Source organism: Pan paniscus, chromosome 3, assembly GCF_029289425.2.
Source record: "Pan paniscus chromosome 3, NHGRI_mPanPan1-v2.0_pri, whole genome shotgun sequence".
NCBI lineage: Eukaryota > Metazoa > Chordata > Mammalia > Primates > Hominidae > Pan > Pan paniscus.
In genome coordinates, this window is record NC_073252.2 from 117,138,213 (window position 1) to 117,161,549 (window position 23,337).

Consider the following 23,337-nt stretch of genomic DNA (forward strand, 5'->3'; position numbering starts at 1 on the left):
CTCAGAAATGTTCCAGTGTGGATGATAAATTATATGGTCCCACTGGTCATTAGTGACCTTGGGAAAAGCTATTTAGAGGTGACGGTGAGAATGAAAAGTGGTTTGGAGTGGACTAAGAATAAGTGGACTCAGAGAGTACCGAAAGTTCTTTCAATGCCCTTCGCTGTGAAAGGGGAGAGAATGTGCTGGCTGAAGGGGATGATGAGTTTAAGGGTGTTTTTGTTTGTTTGTTTTGTTTTTTTTTTTGATGGGTAATATTCTAAAGCATTTTTATGTTAATTAGAATAACCTAGTAGAAAAGTGAAAGTTGATGTGATAAAGGGGAGAAAGAAACAAAGGGTATAATTGCAAAAGTGAGAGAGGTTGCCATCTAAAACAAAATGAAGGGGCTTACCTTAGATGGGAGCAGGAAAACTTCTCTGTTAACCAGACAGAAGGCAGACTGTGTTGTTGTCAGATACAAGTTAGTGGCTTGGATGGTGGAAAGGTAGGTATTTTATCAGCTTGCATATAATTATAAAGGCTGTGGCAAGTAATCAGCCAAAAGGAAGATGAGGAAGAAGGATGCTGGAGATTTGAACTAAAGATGATAAATCATTGTCTTGCAAAGGATGAAGATGAATTTACTAGTGAAGTGTAGTCGAATTGTCAGGCCATATTGGGAGCTCATTTGAGATTTGCAGTCATAAATATCAGGTAGAATGGTTGTGTGATTTTCTTCAGCCATGTTAAACCACTTATACTTAGTATAGAGATGATGAATGTGTTAGCTATTGCCACAAAAATGCCACAGAACAAAGTATGCCAAAGCTCAGTGGCTTAATAAAAAAATCATTTATTCTTATGGATTTGCAGATTGGCTGAGGATCAACTAATCTAGGCTGAGGCTGGCTGGGTGATTGGCTCTACACCGTGTTTTAAAAATTATTCTGGAATAAGAAAGTCTAGAACAAGACTACATGAGTGGGTAGTTGAGAAAAAGTGGAGGAGGAAGTGGTAGTTGGAACTCAGGAAACCGAGATGTTCTATTTGGATGTTTATGTCATCAAAAATTGTCAGAAGTTGTGGTGGAGAGAACGGTGATTTAGGTTTTAAAAAGTTCTCTCTCTCGTGTGTTTGAGTTAGCATGACGACAACACTCTGGGGTGATTGTAGTCCCATACTAAATCTTTGATTTAGAACCACCTGTTCCATCTCAGTATATTAGATGAAGTTGGCCAAGTAAAAAAAGTCATCTGTAAATGAGTAGGAGTGACTGAGGTGTCGTTAGATAGTCCCAATGAGGAAGGTGAGCAGACATGTGCTTCCAAGGAGCGGGGGTTTTTGAAGAAAGGAGAAAGGAAGTAGCAATGGGGAGCTGCATCTCCAGGCCTTAAAGCAGCATTTTTGTTTTTCAGGTGTGGGTGGTGATCAACTAGTGGGTCAAGAAATAAACTTAGTAGGTCATTATTAGCATTTAAGAGAAAAATTAGAGCCAAGAGTAGGAAATGCTATTCAAGCTTAAAGTCTATTTCAGAAGAAAATAGCAGATCCTAGCAAGTCTGCATGTTTTGTGAAACTTTGAGTTCTAGGTTGTGAGGTAAAAAGTCTTACTATGTAGTGTGGTCAAAAGAATTGGAAAATTCAGCTATAAGTTACTTGGAGTGTGAGAGAGAAAAGTTTCATGAATAGTAGAGATGTGACTGAATATATGTTATTGATTATGCATAAATACAGTGATTTTTATGTTATTTGTGTATATATTTTATTTTTCTAAACTGTATTCTTTAGCATGCATTTCTAGCATGGAAATACCCAACAGATGACTAATAGATGTTGACTGCTTAGATGTCAGGAAGACATAGGTACTCAGTGGTAATCCAGAAAGTATACTTTGTTTTCTATGCTGGCTCATGGTGCAATTCCTGGAACAGGGCACAGAGATTCAGATGGACCTGCTTGAGATGGTGAGCAATGAAGGTGATGTCACAGTAGGGGTTAGATATCACTTGCCCAATCTATTTCTTGGCTTTGCAGGTCTAGAAACTATTTTGTTAGCTCCTTCAGAGTTGATCAGACTTTTGGGAAATAGCTCAGAGTAGCCAAAATCAGAAAACTAGTACATGAACCAAAATGATCTTAAAGTAATTTTCAGCGGGTAACAGGTGTTTCTAGGGACTGTGTTTACATTATCCGGTGTGCATCATTCTCAGGATCTAGATACCTAAGTGATAGAATTAGTAATCAGAGCTTCATTGGGTGAGCAGGGAATCACAAGGAAAGGGAATTTACTTCAAAGGGATAATGGAAAGTCTTACCAAACTGGCATCCCACTGCAAAGTATACCTTTCTAGTGATTTGAGTATTGATTACATACTGTGAAATCCAATGTCTCCTTACCTTTCATGGTACTGGGAAAACTCTGACAAATAATTGCTCTTTGGATAACCCATTTCTGAATTTTTTTGTAATCTGGTAGTTGTCTTTTTCTATCCCCAAGCACTTGAGGATGTGCCAAACTCCACCAGACACAGTGATTCATTGACACAGAGATTCTCAACTAGAGGGCAGGGTGCCCTGGTATTTTTAATTCTTATTTATCTCCTTGTGGAGATTTAATAATGTGGACCATTTTAAACCTCATGGTAAAAATAGTTTCTTCTGGCTGGGTACGGTGGCTCACGCCTGTAATCCCAGCACTTTGTTTGGGAGGCTGAGGCAGGTGGATCATGAGGTCAGGAGATTGAGACCATCCTGGCTAACACAGTGAAACCCCGTCTCCACTAAAAATACAAAAAATTAGCTGGGCGTGGTGGCGGGTGCCTGTGGTCCCAGCTACTAGGGAGGCTGAGACAGGAGAATGGCGTGAACCCAGGAGGCGGAGCTTGCAGTAAGCCGAGATCACCCCACTGCACTCCAGCCTGGGCAACAGAGTGAGACTCCATCTCAAAAAAAAAAAAATAGTTTGTTCTGACAGAGACTATCACTATATATTTGATTATGTTTTGAGCTTTGTTACAGTCATATTCCAGATCTGCTCCTCCAACACTGCCCTCCACCCATTTTGAGTGGATGACCATGCTTCATTCATAGCCACACATCTAGAAGTTGCCAAGTAGCAAGGAGTTCTGTAGAAAGCTCATCTTCAAGGTGAACAGAAACATCTACTGAGCAGTTTTTTAAAATGTTGTTAATAATTCCTCAAGGTAAAATCATTTGAATTACACGTATAATGCTGCATATTTACATTAATGTGGAACAACTCAGAAATAATAAGGAGCCCTTACGTTGGCTTTCTGCTAGTAAACTTCATGGCCCAGTGGACTTTGGCTAATTATAGTATTAAAATTCAGAGCTCAAATCTTGAATTTATTACTGACTTCAAGAAGAGCCTTGAGTAAGATATTAACCTTTCCATTTCTCAGCTATTAAATGAGGCCAACAGTGCTTTGCCACTGCATTGAAATGGTGTAAAAATATAACAGTTAAAGCTTGCAAAAATATCTAAATGCTCTATAAATGTTGAGCAGAAATAAGAGATGGGCAGGAATAAAAAGACTTAAGACCAAGAAAAAGAATAACTCATTAAAATTATTTGGAATCACTGGGTAGAAAATAGCTCATATGACTTTTCCTTCCCTCTTTATATTCTGAATCAGGTCATATAAAAAATGTCCCTAATTTGCTATAGAGTTCTCTCCCTCTTGTGCATTTGAGTTGGCATGGAGACCACACTTGGGTGATTGTAGTACCATGCTAAATCTTTGATTTAGAATCACCTGTTCCATTGGTTTGACATGTAGTGGTTAGAGCAAAAGTTATGTATCTCCCAGCAGTGTCTGTGGAAGGCTTATTGCTTTTCCATTTCTGTTTTCTTTCTCTTATGGGATAGAAGTCCTTTGTGAGTAAAAGGGTTTGGCAGATGATGTGCTTGGAAAACACAGGTTAAAACTTAAAAAAAAAAAAAACATAAATTCCTGAATCAAACCTTTAGGATTAGTGGTTGTTTATGATATAACCATGGGTACTTATATCATTGTAATGAATGTATCTGACATTCTAGCACCCAGAAATCAGTTACCTTGATATTTTATCACTTTACCTGGTTAGTACTAATTTATTATTATCCAGAGGCATAAAAATTTAAATTATTTACCATTTGAGTTTTGATGTTAATTGTATTTTATTATATTTTAAGTCTGAATTTGGTAATCCTCATAGTTTTAATCAAAATATTAGACCAACTAGAACATCCATTCTCCATTCTAGTTAAATTATTTTTATTCAGTATAAGAATATAGAATTTAAAAAGTCTTATTTAAAATTTAATATGGAATGGCCATTGAGGTCAGCTAGTTTGAGAAAACCTAGAAACCTTAGTATAAGAGCATCTTATAAAACTAGGTGGATACGACACCCAAAGTGGTTTTTAAAAAATTTACTCTTCGGAGCAAGGCTAGGTACTCTAGAAGCATTAGTAATTGAGTTACTTGTGGCTTTGTATTATTAAAATATATGGTCCTTGAAGATGTCTCCACGGCTGAATCATTTTGAGATTCACGTTTTAAGTAGTTTCATGTGGTACATAAAAGGCATTTATCTTGATGAAGAAAAAAATGACTCCATCCTGTTTATGATTTAGCATCTTATAACAGCGTCTTTGTAATTTGAACTCGAACAAGACAAATAAAAACAAATCAAAGTCCTTATTAGAAATATATCCAGTTCAAAGTGGATTTTTTTTTCTTGTTTGTGATGTTGTTTAGGTATGGAGCCTGTGTGTGGGATAGCACATTTGTATCAGGCTAGTTGCCAGTGTTCAGGGTACGCCTCTCCAATCCAGTCCAGGTGGTCACAGTCTAGAGTTGTTAAATTATATGTGGTTCTGGCATGTTTGGTTTGACACCAGCCAAAGGTTTTATAAACCCTCGCATTATTGACATAAAGTCTTAAAAATATTATTACCTCTTGGACCTTAATGTCTTAATCTCATCGTTAGGTTAGTAAAATTAATGTGCTTCTGATAATCTGGTTTAAGTGTATTATGCCTTTTCTTGGGCTATATAATTTATGAAAACTTTATTTCTAGCTTTGTACAGTGGCAGTATCATAGCCAATGAGGTTTATCTGAGGCATGATTATTGCTAATTGAAAACTTTATTTCTTGCGAAAATAGAATATAGCTATATCACTGACATGGATGCACAAGCTACTGTTTTAAAAAAAGTTTATCAATGCTAGTGTAGCAATTTGGTCATGTAAATGCATTTTTGCGGGGTTGCCTCTTATTTTGGATTCTATCAGGTAGGATTATTATTTTCTATTTGAAAATTTATTTCATGGCTTATAAAGGCTGTCTGTTGACCTCTGGTTAATCTATTAGTATGGATTTAAAGTACAGCTGTCCCTCAGTATCCGTGGGAGTTTGGTTCCATGACTTCCCTTGGGTACCAAAATCTAAGCATGCTCTAGTCCCTGACTTAAAGTGGCATAGTATTAATATTTGCATATAACGCATGCACATCCTACTGTATACTTTTTTATTTTTTATTTTTTTTGAGACAGAGTCTCACTCTGTTGCCCAGGCTGGAATGCAGTGGTGCGATCTTGGCTCACTGCAACCTCTGCCTCCTCCTGGGTTCAGGCGATTCTCTTGCCCCAGCCTCCTGAGTAGTTGGGATTACAGGCACCCACCACCATGCCTGACTACTTTTTGTATTTTTAGTAGAGACAGGTTTCACCATGTTGGCCAGGCTGGTCTCAAACTCCTGACCTCAGGTGATCCACCCGCCTCGGCCTCCCAAAGATGTGAGGCACTATGCTTCGCCCCTCCTGTATACTTTAAATCATCTCTAGTTTGTGTACAATACCTAATACAATGTAAATGCTGTGTAAATAATCATTAATATGGTATGGTTTAGGGCATAATGACAGGAAAAAAAGTTTGTACATAATCAGTACAGATGCACTATTTTTCCTGAATATTTTTGATCTGAGGTTGGTTGAATCCCATAGAGGGTTGACTGTACTTGATTGTTTTTCCCCTAGTGGGATATAATTTACATACCATAGATCTTAACTGTACAGTTTGCTAAGTTATAACAAATGTACACATCTATTAATCCACACCCAAATCAAGGTATTGAGCATTTATAACCTCAGGTCTCTTCCCAATAAATCTCCCACTCCCTTTCCAGGCAACCATTGATGTGATTTCTATTATAATAGGTTAGTTTTCCCTGTTCTTGAACTTCATATAAATAGAATCATACAGAATGTATTTTTTTAAGGCTGACTTCTTCCTCATAACATATTTGTGAGAGTCATCTATGCTGTTGTGTATTTCAGTAGTCGTCCCTGTTTATTGATGAGTATTGCATTGTAAGGGTTTATTACAGTTTAGCATGTTAATGGATATGTGTCTCCTCTGACTAGAGATGTGATGGGATCCACATCCAGTGCTGCCAGCTGTAGGAGTGAAGGATGCAAGGGCAGGAGCCAAGCTGTCATTAAAAAAACCAGTAGAACACTTTCTTTACTCTGTCCACTATGTGTTAAAAATACTTGGTGTGGAAGTGTTCAGTAGTTCGTTCTGTTTGTGTCAACATTGTTTTATTTTTTAAGTTTCCTGAGATCAGAGGAGCTTGTTGTCTATTAAGTTGTTCTAATATGATGATAGGTTAAAGCTGTGTGCCAAGTCCATTTAATTTTATAATAGGATTGTTTGTTATAGCAAATACTTTAGAAATGTTAGTTATTTTTAAAGCCATTATTAGTCTTTATTATTACTGATTATAACATTTCGTCATGTGGATTTATCATATTTTACTTAATTGTTGCCATATTGTTAGATCTTTAGTTGGTTCTGTTTTTTTTTCTACTAAGTAATGCTAAAGTAAAAGTCATTTACGTATCTTATTCCATTTTTTGGACTTTTTTCTCAAGGTAGATTTTCAGAAACATAATTTTAGGGTCAAATGTTTTAAATGTTTATATTTTTTGGTATCTATTGATCAATGTTCCTTATTTGTTTTCTAAGAGAGTTTATTAGTTTACAGTGACAGCAAAAATATGCTAAGGGCCAAGGCTTACTGTACTTTAGTTTGAATATATATTGTCTGGAAACATTTTGTTGTTTGAATTGGGAGGTGCTAGAAAGAAAAGTAAAAACATTTTGTATTATAGTTATAAAATGCACTCTCATGGTTCTATATTTGATAACTAATGAAGCATCAAATACATTTCTCATTTTTGTATGCTATGTTTCTTCTTTTGCAAATTTTCCCTGATTACATCTTTTATGTTGAGAATATTTGATCAAAAAAGGAAGCTACCTATATTGTGAATGATCTGGGATAAAACATCATCTTATGCGGGAGAGAGTAAATCTTGGTGTTCAATTCTCATGAGGTAGAATGTTCAATCCAAGAAAAAAAGCCCTGAGTCAGAGCTGATATGCTACATGGTCATTGCCATGCATTGTGTTAAATCGTTGACTGACATTTAATTTTTCAATAACCCTGAAAGGTAGGTGGTGTCTTCATTATCCATTTGAGCCACTCTCAAATAAGTCGGACTTTTAAGAGAAACCTTGGGTTAAAAGTAGTAGAAGTAGCAACTGGAAAAAGGATAGTGTAGGAGAGATGGCTTTCAGTCTGCCTGAGGCTGCTTTGCCCCCAAATTTCTTCTCTCCATACTACCTTTGCTTTTCTACTTCATTAATTATAACATTGGAAATGCCACCAATTGCAGTTGTATTCTGCTTAAGAGTCAACCTCTCTTAAAATGTTAAAAACCCCTAGAAGGGATTTATTCTGGAAGATCTTGTGTTATTAGCTATTAATATGACCTAATCAGACAGTTTTTTTTTTGTGGAGGGGGGGAGGTTGTTGTTTTTGTTTTTTTAAACTCTGTGGGACATACCTATTCCTAGGGGTGGAGTGTTGGGAGGAGGCAGGCGAGGTTGCATGTGGGTTACAGGAAAGAAGGTGGAAGAAAGTTTCCTTCCTCTTTCTGGGATGTAGGGGGCTGGCCCGGTGCAGAGTTTTGACATAGGAAATGTTTGTCCTTGGCATCCTGCCATCTCCTTATTCATACTTCTACATCTCAAAACCCTACTCCTTGGCCGCAAAACCCAGCCCTCTGCTATGTGCATCCAACCATGACTCTCCACCCAGATCTGCCTTTCTTGTCACTAAGCGTTTCATCTTCTAAACACATCACCCTTACCTGCCTTCTCCCCACACTCTTCCCCAAGCTCCACCTTGCAGGATAGCTATGGCTAGCCGAGTCAAAAACAACAGCAACAACAAAAGCTGTCTTTTCATGCTTGCATGTTTTCTTAGATATTTAGAAGTTATATATATATGGAGCAATCGGACCCTTTGGTAGTCTCTTCCTAATAAACAAACTGCTAATGGCTCAGGATTTAAAAGACATACTACATAAATTATTTCCCCCTATGGAATAAATGCCCAAGCTGAAAATAAACTATAGATCCTAATAGCCAAGCAGAAGGAGTATACTTGTCTAAGCAAAACATCTTCTATGTAATTTGGCTTGTCAAACAATGTGAAGTAGGATGAAAGCATCTTACTTTAAAATATGCAGCTGGTGTGAGAGTGTCACACAGATGTTAATTGTTTGGCTTGGGTGTCTTCCATTTCTCATGCTCTACAGTGTCTTCACTGATCAGTGGTGGCTTCTCCCCTCCATTTCTTTGTTTATTGCAGAAAGCATCTCCAAAGTAAAAAATGTGCAGCCTTTTATTTGTCTCCATTGGTTGGAAATCAACATATACAAATAAAAAAGCTTTTTTTTCCCCCTGTTTTTCAAAATGACAACATTTTAAGTTAGATTTATTTAATCAGGGGCTATGTCCTTCTACTTCATGTTTCTCCAAACACTTAAAACTGTTGCTGTTCACCGAACAGGAAGAGTAACGTGTAGAGCCTGGTTACTGTTCTACAAAACACTGGCTTGATGATCAAAGGCCTTTCAGACTCCAAAGGCCTTTCAACACACCAAAGTGAGGCAATCTCTAGTGAGTGGTGGGTAATATTTCCCGGAGAAGCCACAGTCCATATATAGCTCCCCTTAACCCTTGTTATATTTGTTAGCATTGTAGAGATCCAGAAAGACATTCCTTTACTTGCTTCTCCCTGACTTTCTTTTAAATAATATTTGACCATTTAAATGGTACATAGAAAATGCACCACTTAACAAATACATAAAATTTAACAAATATGTAAAAATAAATAGGAAATGTTCATATCACACCTAACCAGAGATAAAACGTATTAACAATTGTGGTATAGCCCTCTAATACTGTCTGTTGTTATGCACACATGTGTTTACCCAAAAAAGGGGTCATACTGTAGATTGTTTTAGAAACTAGCTTTTTATACTAAATGTATTAGAAACATTTTTCCAAGTCATTAAATATTTGTCTACTAGATCTCTTTTAAGAGCTGCAAAATATTCAATTTCATTGATATTATAGAATTGGCTTCATTTTTCTCTTGTTATTGGACATTTAAGTTCTTCTCAATTTTTTATAATTTAAACAGCACTATAATTAATAGTTCTATAGCTAAGTATATTCACATTCACAGTTTGTTCCATTGTGTAATATAACAGCTTGAGGTCCTTCTGCAAGCAAGGCTTACGTGCAGTTCATTTATTTGGGAAGTGATCCCAAGGAGCCACAATGAGTGAATGGAGGACTTGAGCTGGAAAGGAGGGAAAACCGGTTCATAGGTGCAGTACAGATCTGGCCATAGCTACATGTGACAGGACCTTTGAAAGCCTTATAACATATGTCTCAGAACTGTCTTCTAGGAGAATACCAGGGGGAAGTATTTCTCTTCCTTTGATCCGTTCTCCACTAGTCAAGGGTGGTCCCACAGCATTATTTCCCACATGCTTCCAGACTATGTGGGTATGAGCCCAGTGCATCACTGAAGGCCTAGGATAGGAAGCCAGAGAGAGGTATGGCCGGGGGCTGGGGTGAGGCCCTGTTACGATACATCTTCAGAAAGGTGGTCAAAGCCTGCTTGGGCCTGGTTGCTGCAGTGGTGGGTTGGGCAAGAAGTAAGGCTGAGAGGATTTGTAGTAGGATACAAGAAGTGTCTGGTACATATACATTCCTAGAAACAGAGTTTGTAATTTTGTCTCAAAGGACATGCACAATTGTATCTCAAAATAGAAATACACATGGGAGTCATAAAATTATGTTCAGGTTGATTCACTTATGAGGTACATATTCTGAGACCTGAGGATGTGGCAGGGGGTAACAGATGTGATCCTACTGCCGCAGAGCTTACATTCCTTTGCAGGAAGACAGTAAACATGGGAACAAATACATAACATCAGTGCTGACAGCAGTAGGTGCTGTGAAGCAAATGAAATGAAGCAGTGCTGTTAGTAGTGACTTGAAAGGGACTGAGCCCATGGTGAGAACACCAGGGTTCTCATGATTTTAGATGGCACACAGATAAACTGAGAGTGAAGAGACTCAGGGTTGGGTTGATGGAATAGAACTAAAGGAGAAGGATGTAGGAAGGAGGGGCGAGGGCCTCTTTACATTCACTGTCCGCTTGGCATTTTTCCTAGAGGCAGATGTACCCAAGAGAGATATTTTGGCTTTTGGAGTGTGCCCTTCCCTCAGTGTATATACTATATGGAATTTAATCACTCTTAGATTCTTAGAAAATATTATTAACATTCAAAATATATATCAAATTATAATTGCTCCATCTTTGATGTTTTGGAATATACTTCAGGATCATAGAGTGCCTTGGGGTTATTTTTAATCAATCTCAGGGTTAACACTAGTGCGACTCTGCACTAGATGGAAATTTCCATTAGATGGTGGCTGGGGGTTTATTGTATCAATGTAATTCTACTTCATATGAGAAGCAGCACTGTTCAACTGCTCCTTTGCTTTAGAGAGCTCAGAAAGTAAGTTTCAAAGACATAAATTTATTCATTGGACCTTTTAGTTACAATGCCCAAGATATTTTTGTGACCTAAATAGCAAATTAAGAAATCACCTCTTTACATTGCTAGGTGTTTCTCACATTTGTTACCAATAGTACAATTTATCCACTTCAGTAGAAAGTAAGCCATGGGATTATGATAGCTCCAGATTAAAGCACATTCTTCTTTTTCAGTGATATGTAAAACCACAGGATCAGAATTATATTAGATATTGAAAGATTAGAATATTAAATCTGATCTCCTAAATCAGGGTTTTCCAAATTCTGATCACTTGTAATCATTTGTGGGCCAGCTTCAGGATTTTGCTATATTCTACAAGTGCTGATGCTATTAAATTTTTAATGTTTTTCTCTACAGTGAGTCAATTTTTGCTTAAATAAGTTTACTTGAGAAGGAATGTTTATATTATTGTATTATTGAAATAAATGGAAAATAACTTTAAAAAATGTATTTCTAACTATGAACCTATATTCTCTTTTTTTTTTCTTTGAGATGGAGTCTCACTGTGTCACCCAGGCTGGAGTACAGTGGTCCGATCTCGGCTCACTGCAGCCTCCGCCTCCTGGGATCAAGCGATTCTCCTTCCTCAGCCTCTCAAGTAGCTGGGATTACAGGTGCGCACCACCATGCCCAGCTAATTTTTGTATTTTTAGTAGAAACGAGGTTTCGCTATGTTGGCCAGGCTGGTCTTGAACTCCTACTCCTGACCTCAAATGATCTGCCCACCTTAGCCTCCCAAAGTGCTGGGATTACAGGTGTGAGCCACCAAGCCTGCCCTGAACCTATATTCTTAACTATTAATGCAAGAAGTTTATCTGTATGTCATCTAAAATCATTATGCACATTTTGGTTAGTACCGCTCTCATAGCAGGCTTGGCCTGTCCCATACCAGGTGTGTGACCTTTAGCAAGTTACCCAACTTCTCCTACCCTCTGTATTCACTTGTGTATGATGGAGATAATGAGATATTATTGTCTGGCAAGTGCTTAGCACAGTGCCTGATGTAGTAATTACTCAGTAAATGGAAGTAACTGCAATAATGCATTGTTGAAGTGGTTGTTGTCTTTATTATTCTTCATGAAAAGGACCATGTTGGAGATTTAGAAATTATACAAATACTTCCATTCTGCACCTAAATTTGGGGTTGAAGGTATTAGAACAGTAGACCAAAGAGTTGACCAATTTGATTATATCACTAGCTTTCCATGACTCGCTGTATGACTTGGTCAAGCTGTTTAACCCCTCGAGGGTGTGGTTTCTTCATCACACAAATTAGAAGGTTTGATTTGATTTGATCTCAAGACATTCAACTTGCAGGGTGACAGCTGTTTGAGTGGTTTTGATCATGGGATGTGGTTCATCTGAAGTCAGAGCATTTTAAATTTTGTTTTAAGTGGCTGTTTGACACACAAAATAAGCTAGGAGTTGATGTGGCCCCAGCTGTTTTCCTGTTTTCATTATGAGTGACTGATGGTCACCAGGCGTCATGTTAGCAAGCTGGGTCAATTAGTAATTGCTTTTGAAGCTGTATATAATGAATTACATAATTATGAGCTATTGAAGTTTAGTCCTAGTAAAACTACATCATAAAACCAAGGCAATTTCAAAAGATTTACTGACAAAAGAAAAATATGAACAAACTTTTTGTACATTTGACTTACGTTTATTTTATGTTTAGTATATATTTGTCAAGCATGTAACCACTTTTCACTGTCATCAATAAAAATTATATGTGAATATAATGTAGCCACATGGACCACTGTTGAAATAATTTTTATATTTCTACCTAGATGACTTGTTATGCCCCTTCCAGATAGGAGAATCTACAATTTTATGAATTTTGGTCTCCTAATACGGTAGATCTGAACTTGGTAATGATTAAGTTGAAATCAATAAAGCAAAATGAAATTTAAAAAGCCTGCTACACACACATATGTGTGTGTGGGGGGGGGGTGGCGGTGTATATGTTAGCATAATATACCAATGACTAATTTTTTTTTCACTCAGGAATATATTTTAGAAATTATCTCATTTGTTTCCTCTTTCGTTTGAATGACTGCAATTGAATGGATGATTCCAATTATTTGATCAGTCTCCTTATGATGGACATTAAAGGCTTTTTTCTAACTGCTATTAGCCACAATAATGCTGTAATGAATATCTTGTGCATGTGAAATTTTGTGCATGTGTTAGCATATCTATAGGTTAAATTGCTGGGTCAGAGGACATGTGCATTTGTAATTTTGAATTTGAAATAAACAAATTGTTCTTCATGGAGGTTGGACCAATATGTGCTCCCACCACCAATGTGTAAGTGAGCCTGTTTTCCACCCAACCACTTTTTCCTCATCGTTCTGTGTGACCAAACAATTCAAGTATTATACTGTTTTCTCTAGGAAAATGCTAATTAGAGGGGTGATCATACTATTTGTGCAGATTTCACAGAGATTGAATTTTACACTGAAGACCACTTTCTAAACTATATGTAGAAATTTAATTTGCTGAATTAAATGGCTGTACTGTTAAGCATCTTGGAACGCACTTTATGTTGCTTCAGAGCGCAATTACACTGGCATGGAAAAACCTGCAATTTGAAAATTATCAACAAATTAAAGCCTTCTGTGGATATTCATTCTCATAACATAATAAAACCTACTATACATATCATGCAAAAAGTTTGGCTATAACATTATTTATACTTTATTTTCTATTTTTATTTTTATTTTTTGAGACGGAGTCTCTCTCTGTCACCCAGGCTAAAGTGCAGTGGTGTGATCTCGGCTCATTGCAACCTCTGCCTCCAGGGTTCAAGTGATTCTCCTTCCTCAGCCTCCTGAGTAGCTGAGACTACAGGTGTGTGCCACTACACCCAGCTAATTTTTGTATTTTTAGTAGATTGGGCTTTCACCATGTTGGCCAGGTGGTCTCAAACTCCTGACCTCAAGTGATCCACCTGCCTCGGCCTCCTAAAGTGCTGGGATTACAGGCATGAGCCACCACACCTGACCTATTTTTCTTAAACTCAGAAGGAAAAGGCCTTATGTCTAGATACTGTTTCTATTTTTTCTTGAGCCTTTAGGTTCAGGAGTTAAAGCTTCTGTGCTTCCTTTAAGAAGGTAAGAAGTTTGTTACAGAGAGATGTGAATGATGTCTTTCTTTTCTATGTTTAGGACTTACTCCATAGATTTAGGAAAGTCATAACATATAGTCATAAACCACTATTATTTTTCTGTCTTTCGGCTGCAGTGTGGCATATATGAAAGTCAATTTCTGAAGGAACTTAGATCTTTTTTTAATGCTAATGTCTTTTCTAAAATTTACCATTGTTCGAGTAATTGAAGGTTTTTTTTTTGTGGGGTTTCTTTGGCTTTTATAAAGGATCACCAGAATTCGATAACCTTTTTTTGAAGTTTTTCTCCTTAATTTGACTTTCAAATATGGTCCTTTATATAGCACTGTAATAATTCACTTACAAGGAAAAATGTTTTTCTATTATTGACTTATTTGAAAAGCACTTGTAGTGTTGGATATAGTATTTATAGTGAAGATAGTGGTTCAATCCCACAGAATAACCTATAATTAATATAAAATTGCTTGGAGTTACTCAAATAAAAATGCAAATTAAAAAGTTATTAGATAATCACCTATTACATTTTCCTTGTTAGCACATATATTACATTCTAGAGAAACTGTCTGCTTATAGGTAGAGACTGTTGTTGAACTTTAAATTATTCTACCCCGTAAGGAAAGCAGTTGTTATGATACTTATACAGTGCAAAAACAGGCCTTCAGCAAAATGAGGCTTCTTGTGATATGGATTGCTCTGGGGCCACTCCTTCCCCACAAATCACTGAAGCGCATGACTGCTTGAACTAAGAGAACAAAACCATTTTCATTGAATCATAGCACCCCCTAGCATCCTAATAATTTATGGGTTTTTGTTGTTGTTGTTTTGTTTTGTTTTGTTTTGTTTTTGAGATGGGATCTCACTCTGTCACCCAGGATGGAGTGCTGTGGGGTGATCACAGATTACTGCAGCCTCGACCTCTCAGGCTCAAGTGATCCTCCCACCTCAGCCTCCTGAGTAGCTGGCACTACAGTTGCGTGCCACCACACCAGGCTAATTTTTATATTTTTTGTAGAGATGAGGTCTTGCTGTTGCCCAGCCTGGTCTCAAACTTCTGAACTCAAGCGATCCTCCTGTATTGGCCTCCCAAAGTGCTGGGATTACAGGTGTGAGTCACCAGGCCCAGCCAAGAATTTGTGTTTTTAGAAGTCAAAGGAACATTTTGTTTATGCTTATAAAACAAACCATGAATCTTGTAAGATCTGATATCTCATATTCTTCTGACCAAGGAGAAGAGGCCTTTGAAAGATTACATGGAAATTATGGGGAATGTGAAGAGTCATCATTGTTATTGAAAATAATTTTTATATTTGTTTTCTAGGGAATATGGGGGTATGGACGCAGATAATAAACTATGGCTGAACATCTTGTGTCCTATGTAGAAGTGGTCAAAGAGACAGTGTTTTTCCACCCAAGTGCCTAAGAATATTGATGTGTGTGTTGCAGGTACTTCTCCCAGCAGCTGGTCTCTTACAGTTACAGGATGTGAAGAAGACTTGTGAATTTTTGGAATCCCAGCTTCACCCTGTCAACTGCTTAGGAATCCGGGCTTTTGCTGATATGCATGCATGTACCGACCTTCTGAACAAGGCCAACACCTATGCAGGCAAGTGGAGTAGACCTCAGCTGAATTTGGGAGGAAACTGCTTGGTTTTTGATATGATTCTACAGTGGTCTCTGGAAAGTCATGTCATATTTCTGGATCTGGGCTTTATAAACATACATTTAAAATCTTATAATGGTCACACTGCATAACTGAAGCATACTCATAAAATTCTGAACTTAAAAAGCAAGCAACTATACATTGGGATTGGGCCTGAATAATAGAATAGCTAGGAATAGCTAGGTTTTTTTTTTTTTTTTGAGACGGAGTCTTGCCCTGTCACCCAGGTCGTGGTGTGGTGGCGCAATCTTGGCTCATTGTAACCTCCGCCTCCAGGGTTCAAGAAGAATAGCTGTATGTATTTTTCTTTCAAATTGTTAAATGAATAGGCATATGAGAAACTGTATGCATGTGAAGTTATTTTAGCTCTGATTTTTTATTCTTTTTTTTTTGCATCTATGAAAACAATTTTGTGGCTTAAAAAAATCTTCAAAGCAGTGAAATATAGATATGTTTGGTGGAGTAGAAAAGTAGACCACCAATAGAAGCAGCCCACTCCTTGCATGCTGGTTCCATGGCCTACTGCTACTGCTGGCATCTCCCTGTGGCAGAGGGAGGGCCTGTTGCTGTTTTCAAGGAGCCCTTGCTTTAGCTGCTGTTCAGGCCCTTCAGGCCCCTCATCTCTGCAGTTGGGGAGGGGAGATTGTTATAGCTTTGAATGCACACACATAGTTCACAAATGTAATCTATATTTTATTTGAGTTTATAAACAATTAAAAATATATATTGAAAGTGATTATTAGGAAATTTCTTTTCTTTTTATTTATTTATTTATTTTTTAATTATACTTTATGTTTTAGGGTACATGTGCACAACATGCAGGTTAGTTACATATGTATACATGTGCCATGCTGGTGCGCTGCACCCACTAACTCGTCATCTAGCATTAGGTATATCTCCCAATGCTATCCCTCCCCCCTCCCCCCACCCCACAACAGTCCCCAGAGTGTGATATTCCCCTTCCTGTGTCCATGTGATCTCATTGTTCAATTCCCACCTATGAGTGAGAATATGCGGTGTTTGGTTTTTGTTCTTGCGATAGTTTACTGAGAATGATGATTTCCAATTTCATCCATGTGCTTACAAAGGACTTGCACTCATCATTTTTTATGGCTGCATAGTATTCCATGGTGTATATGTGCCACATTTTCTTAATCCAGTCTATCATTGTTGGACATTTGGGTTGGTTCCAAGTCTTTGCTATTGTGAATAGTGCCGCAATAAACATACTTTTCTTTTTTTAGTTTCTTTATGCTTTCATTTAATGATTACATCCTTTTTTTTATTCTAATAGCTTTAGGAGTACAAGTGGTTTTTGGTTACATGGATGACTTGTATAGTCACGAGGTCTGGGATTTTAATGTACCCGTCACTTGAGTAGTAGACATTGTACTCTAATTGGTAGTTTTTCATCCATCACCATCCTCTCAACCTCCCCATTTCTGAGTCTCCCATGTCCATTATACCACTCTGTCTGCCTTTGCATACTGATAACTTAGCTCCCACTTATAAGTGTGAACATGTAGTATTTGGTTTTCCATTCCTGAGTTACTTAACTTAGAATAATGGCCTCCAGTTTCATCCAAGTTGCTGCAAAAGACATTATTTCTTTCTTTTTTTATGGTAGAGTAGTATTCCATCATATATATATATATATACATACACACACACACGTATGTATATACACATGTATATATGTACACACATGCATATACATATATGTCTACATACGTATATGTATGCGTGTATATATGTGTGTGTGTGTGTGTGTGTATATATATATATATATAACATTTTCTTTATCCACTCATTGGCTGATGGGCACTTAGGTTGATTCTATATCTTTGCAATTGTGAATTGTACTGTGATAAACATACATATCTGGGTGTCTTTTTGATTTAGTGATTTCTTTTCCTTTAGGTAGATACTCGGTAGTGAAATTGCTAGATTGGATTTTAATTTCTTTGAGGAATCTCCAGACTGTTTTCCATAGAGGTTGTATGAATTTACATTCCCACCAACAGCATATAAGCGTTCCCGTTTCACCACATCCACACCAACATCTATTGTTTTTTCACTTTTAATAATAGCTATTCTGGTTAGGGCAAGGTGGTATCTCGCTGAGGTTTTAATTTGCATTTTCCTGATGATTAGTGGTGTTCAGCATTTCTTTCATGTTTGTTGACCATTTGTATATCTTCTTTTTAAGAAATATCTGTTCATGTCATTTGCCCACTGTTTAATGGGATTATTTGATTTTTTCTTGCTGACTTGTTTGAGTTCCTTTTAGATTCTGGATATTAGTCCTTTGTCAGAGGCATAGTTTGCAAATATTTCCTCCCATTCTATAGGTTGTGTGTTTACTCTGGTGATTATTTCTTTGGTCTTGTGGAAGTTTTTTTTTGTTTAATTAGGTCCCATTTATTTATTTTTGCGTTTGTCACATTTGCGTTTGGGGTCTTTGTCATAAATTTTTTGTTTTGGCCAATGCCCAGAAGTTTTTCCTAAGTTTTCTTCTAGAATTTTGATGGTTTCAGGTCTTAGATTTAAGTCTTTAATCCATCTTGGGTTAATTTTTATATATGGTGAGAGATAGGGATCTCTCACCATATATAAAATGTGTACACGTGCACAACGTGATGGTTTCCAGCTTCATCCATGTCCCTGCAAAGGACATGAACTCATCCTTTTTTAATGGTTACATAGTATTCCATGGTGTATATGTGCCACATTTTCTTAATCTAGTCTATCATTGATGGACATTAGGAGGTTCCAAGTCTTTGCTATTGTGAATAGTGCCACAATAAACATGTGTGCATGTGTCTTTATAGTAGCATGATATATAATGCTTTGGGTATATACCCAGTAATGGGATTGCTGGGTCAAATGGTATTTGTAGTTCTAGATCCTTGAGGAATTGCCACACTGTCTTCCACAATGGTTGAACTAATTTACATTCCCACCAACAGTGTAAAAGCATTCCTATTTCTCCACATCCTCTCCAGCACCTGTTGTTTTCTGACTTTTTAATGATCGCCATTCTAACTGGCCTGAGATGGTATCTCATTGTGGTTTTGATTTGCATTTCTCTGATGACCAGTGATGATGAGCATTTTTTATATGTCTGTTGGCTGCATAAATGTCTTCTTTTGAGAAGTGTCTGTTTATATCCTTTGTCCACTTTTTGATGGGGTTGTTTGTTTTTTTCTTGTAAATTTGTTTAAGTTCTTTGTAGATTCTGGATATTAGCCCTTTGTCATATGGGTAGGTTGCAAAAATTTTCTCCCATTCTGTAAGTTGCCTCGTCACTCTGATGATAGTTTCTTTTGCTGTGCAGAAGCACTTTAGTTTAATTAGATCCCATTTGTCAATTTTGGCTTTTGTTGCCATTGCTTTTGGTGTTTTAGTCATGATGTCTTTGCCCATGCCTATGTCCTGAATGGTATTGCCTAGGTTTTCTTCTGGGGTTTTTATGGTTTTAGGTCTAACATTTAAGTCTTTAACTCATCTTGAGTTAATTTTTTATACAGTGTAAGGAAGGGATCCAGTTTCAGCTTTCTGCATATGGCTAGCCAGTTTTCCCAGCACCATTTATTAAATAGGGAATCCTTTCCCCATTGCTTGTTTTTGTCAAGTTTGTCAAAGATCAGATGGTTGTAGAGGTGTGGTGTTATTTCTGAGGCCTCTGTTCTGTTCCATTGGTCTATATCTCTGTTTTGGTACCAGTACCATGCTGTTTTGGTTACTGTAGCCTTGTAGTATAGTTTGAAGTCAGGTAGCGTGATGCCTCCAGCTTTGTTCTTTTTGCTTAGGATTGTCTTGGCTATGTGGGCTCTTTTTTGTTTCCATATGAAATTTAAAGTAGTTTTTTCCAATTCTGTGAAGAAAGTCAGTGGTAGCCTGATGGGTATAGCATTGAATCTATAAATTACCTTGGGCAGTATGGCCATTTTCAAGATATTGATTCTTCCTATCCATGAGCATGGAATGTTCTTCCATTTGTTTGTGTCCTCTTTTATTTTTTTGAGCAGTGGTTTGTAGTTCTCCTTGAAGAGGTCCTTCATATCCCTTGTAAGTTGTATTCCTAGGTATTTTATTCTCTTTGTAGTAATTGTGAATGGGAGATCACTCATGATTTGGCTCTCTGTCTATTATTGGTGTAAAGGAATGCTTGTGATTTTTGCACATTGATTTTGTATCCTGAGACTTTGCTGAAGTTGCTTATCAGCTTAAGGATATTTTGGGCTGAGACAATGGGGTTTCTAAATATACAATCATGTTATCTGCAAACAGAGATAATTTGACTTCCTCTCTTCCTAACTGAATACGCCTTATTTCTGTCTCTTGCCTGATTGCCCTAGCCAGAACTTCCAACACTATGTTGAATAGGAGTGGTGAGAGAGGGCATCCTTGTCCTGTGCTGGTTTTCAAAGGGAATGCTTCCAGTTTTTGCCCATTCAGTATGATATTGGCTGCGGGTTTGTCATAAATAGCTCTTAGTATTTTGAGATACGTTCCATCAATACCTAGTTTATTGAGAGTTTTTAGCATGAAGGGCTGTTGAATTTTGTCAAAGGCCTTTTCTGCATCTATTGGGATAATCACATGGTTTTTGTCATTGGTTCTGTTTATGTGATGGATTACGTTTATATATTTGCGTGCATTGAACCAGCCTTGCATCCCAGGGATGAAGCTGACTTGATCATGGTAGATAAGCTTTTTGATGTGCTGCTGGATTTGGTTTGTCAGTATTTTATTGAGGATTTTTGCATCGGTGTTCATCAGGGATATTGGTCTAAAATTCTCTTTTTTTGTTGTGTCTCTGCCAGGCTTTGGTATCAGTATGACGCTGGCCTCATAAATGAGTTAGGGAGGATTCCCTCTTTTTCTGTTGTTTGGAATAGTTTCAGAAGGAATGGTACCAGCTCCTCTTTGTACCTCTGTTAGAATTTGGCTGTGAATCCATCTGGTCCTGGACTTTTTTTTGTTAGTAGGCTATTAATGATTGCCTCAATTTCAGAACCTGTTACTGGTCTATTCAGAGATTCAGCTTCTTCCTGGTTTAGTCTTGGGAGGGTGTATGTGTCCGGGAATTTATCCATTTCTTCTAGATTTTCTAGTTTATTTGCATAGAGGAATTTATAGTATTCTCTCATGGTAGTTTGTATTGCTGTGGGATTGGTGGTGATCTCCCCTTTATCATTTTTTTATTGCATCTATTTGATTCTCTTTTCTTCTTTATTAGTCTTGCTAGCAGTCTATCAATTTTGTTGATCTTTTAAAAAAACCACCTCCTGGATTCATTGATTTTTTTGAAGGGTTATTTGTGTCTCTATCTCCTTCAGTTCTGCTCTGATCTTAGTTATTTCTTGTCTTCTGCTAGCTTTTGAATGTGTTTGCTCTTGCTTCTCTAGTTCTTTTAATTGTGATGTTAGGGTGTCGATTTTAGATCTTTTCTGCTTTCTCTTGTGGGCATTTAGCGCTGTAAATTTCCCGCTACACACTGCTTTAAATGTGTCCCAGAGATTCTGGTACATTCTGTCTTCATTCTCAATGACTTCAAAGAACATCTTTATTTCTGCCTTCATTTCGTTGTGTACCCAGTAGTCATTCAGGAGCAGGTTGTTCAGTTCGATGTAGCTGTGCTGTTTTGAGTGAATTTCTTAATCCTGAGTTCTAATTTGATTGCACTGTGGTCTGAGAGACAGTTTGTTGTGATTCCTGTTCTTCTACATTTGCTGAGGAGTGCTTTACTTCCACTTATGTGGTCAATTTTAGAATAAGTGCAGTGTGGTGCTGAGAAGAATGTATATTCTGTTGATTTGGGGTGGAGAGTTCTGTAGATGTCTATTAGGTCTGCTTGGTCCAGAGCTGAGTTCAAGTCCTGGATATCCTTGTTATTAACCTTCTGTCTCGTTGATCTGTCTAATATTGACAGTGGGGTGTTAAAGTCTCCCATTATTATTGTGTGGGAGTCTAATTCTCTTTGTAGGTCTCTAAGGACTTGATTTATGAATCTGAGTGCTCCTGTATTGGGTGCATATATATTTAGGATAGTTAGCTATTCTTGTTGAATTGATCCCTTTACCATTATGTAATGGCCTTCTTTGTCTCTTTTGATCTTTCTTGGTTTAAAGTCTGTTTTATCAGAGACTAGGATTGCAACCCCTGCTTTTTTTTGTTTTGTTTTCCATTTGCTTGGTAGATCTTCCTCCATCCCTTTATTTTGAGCCTGTGTGTGTCTTTGCATGTGAGATGGGTCTCGTGAATACAGCACACCGATGGGTCTTGACTCTTTATCCAATTTACCAGCCTGTGTCTTATAACTGGGGCATTTAGCCCATTTACATTTAAGGTTAATATTGTTATGTTTGAATTTGATCCTGTCATTATGATGTTAGCTGGTTATTTTGCCTGTTAATTGATGCAGTTTCTTCATAGCATCGACGGTCTTTACAATTTGGCATGTTTTTGCAGTGGCTGCTACCAGTTATTCCTTTCCGTGTTTAGTGCTTCCTTCAGGAGCTCTTGTAAGGCAGGCCTGGTGGTGACAGAGTCTCTCGGCATTTGCTTGTCTGTAAAGGATTTTATTTCTCCTTTACTTAGGAAGCTTAGTTTGGCTGGATATGAAATTCTGGGTTGAAAATCCTTTTCTTTAAGAATGTCGAATATTGGCCCCACTCTCTTCTGGCTTGTAGGGTTTCTGCTGAGACATCTGCTGTTAGTCTGATGGGCTTCCCTTTGTGGGTAACCTGACCTTGCTCTCTGGCTGCCCTTAACATTTTTTCCTTCATTTCAACCTTGGTGAATCTGACAGTTATGTGTCTTGGGGTTGCTCTTCTTGAGGATTATCTTTGTCTTTGTGGTGTTCTCTATATTTCCGGAATTTGAATGTTGGCCTGCCTTGCTAGGTTAGGGAAGTTCTCCTGGATAATATCCTGAAGAGTGTTTTCTAACTTGGTTCCATTCTCCCCATAACTCTCCGGTACACCAATCAAATGTATATTTGGTCTTTTCACATAATCCCATATTTCTTGGAGGCTTTGTTCATTTCTTTTCACTCTTTTTTCTCTAAATTGTCTTCTCACTTTATTTCATTAATTTGATCTTCAATCAGTGATATCCTTTCTTCCACTTGATCGAATCGGCTATTGACGCTTGTGCATGCATCACAAAGTTCTCTTGCTGTGGTTTTCAGCTCCATCACGTCATTTAAGGTCTTCTCTACACTGTTTATTCTAGTTAGCCATTCGTCTAACCTTTTTTCAAGGTTTTTAGCTTTCTTGTGATGTGTTAGAACATGCTCCTTTAGCTCAGAGAAGTTTGTTATTACCAGCTTTCTGAAGCCTACTTCTGTCAATTTGGCAAACTCATTCTCCATCCAGTTTTGTTCCCTTGCTGCCGAGGAGCTGCGATCCTTTGAAGGAGAAGAGATGCTCTGGTTTTTGGAATTTTCAGCTTTTCTGCTCTGGTTTCTCCCCATCTTTGTGGTTTTAAGTACCTTTTGTCTTTGATGTTGGGGAGCTGCAGATGGGGTTTTCGTGTGGATGTCCTTTTTGTTGATGCT

The 23,337-nt window shown here is 37.5% G+C and overlaps 1 protein-coding gene and 1 pseudogene across 11 annotated transcripts in view; both read left to right on the top strand.

The window, feature by feature from the left end:
- Positions 1-23,337, top strand: part of LOC117980048 (kelch-like protein 2) — a 105,087-nt gene that overhangs the window by 61,221 nt on the left and 20,529 nt on the right. For 5 of the 11 annotated variants that reach the window (XM_055111786.2, XM_055111785.2, XM_063603882.1 and 2 more), the window contains one exon: positions 15,554-15,713. In XM_055111786.2, coding sequence (XP_054967761.1) covers positions 15,554-15,713 — 160 coding nt within the window. Of the gene's footprint in view, positions 1-15,553; positions 17,459-23,337 lie in introns of those variants that run through there. The other 6 variants (XM_055111784.2, XM_063603881.1, XM_034959078.3 and 3 more) reach the window with 3 other exon arrangements.
- Positions 5,067-5,145, top strand: LOC117980154 (U4 spliceosomal RNA; annotated as a pseudogene).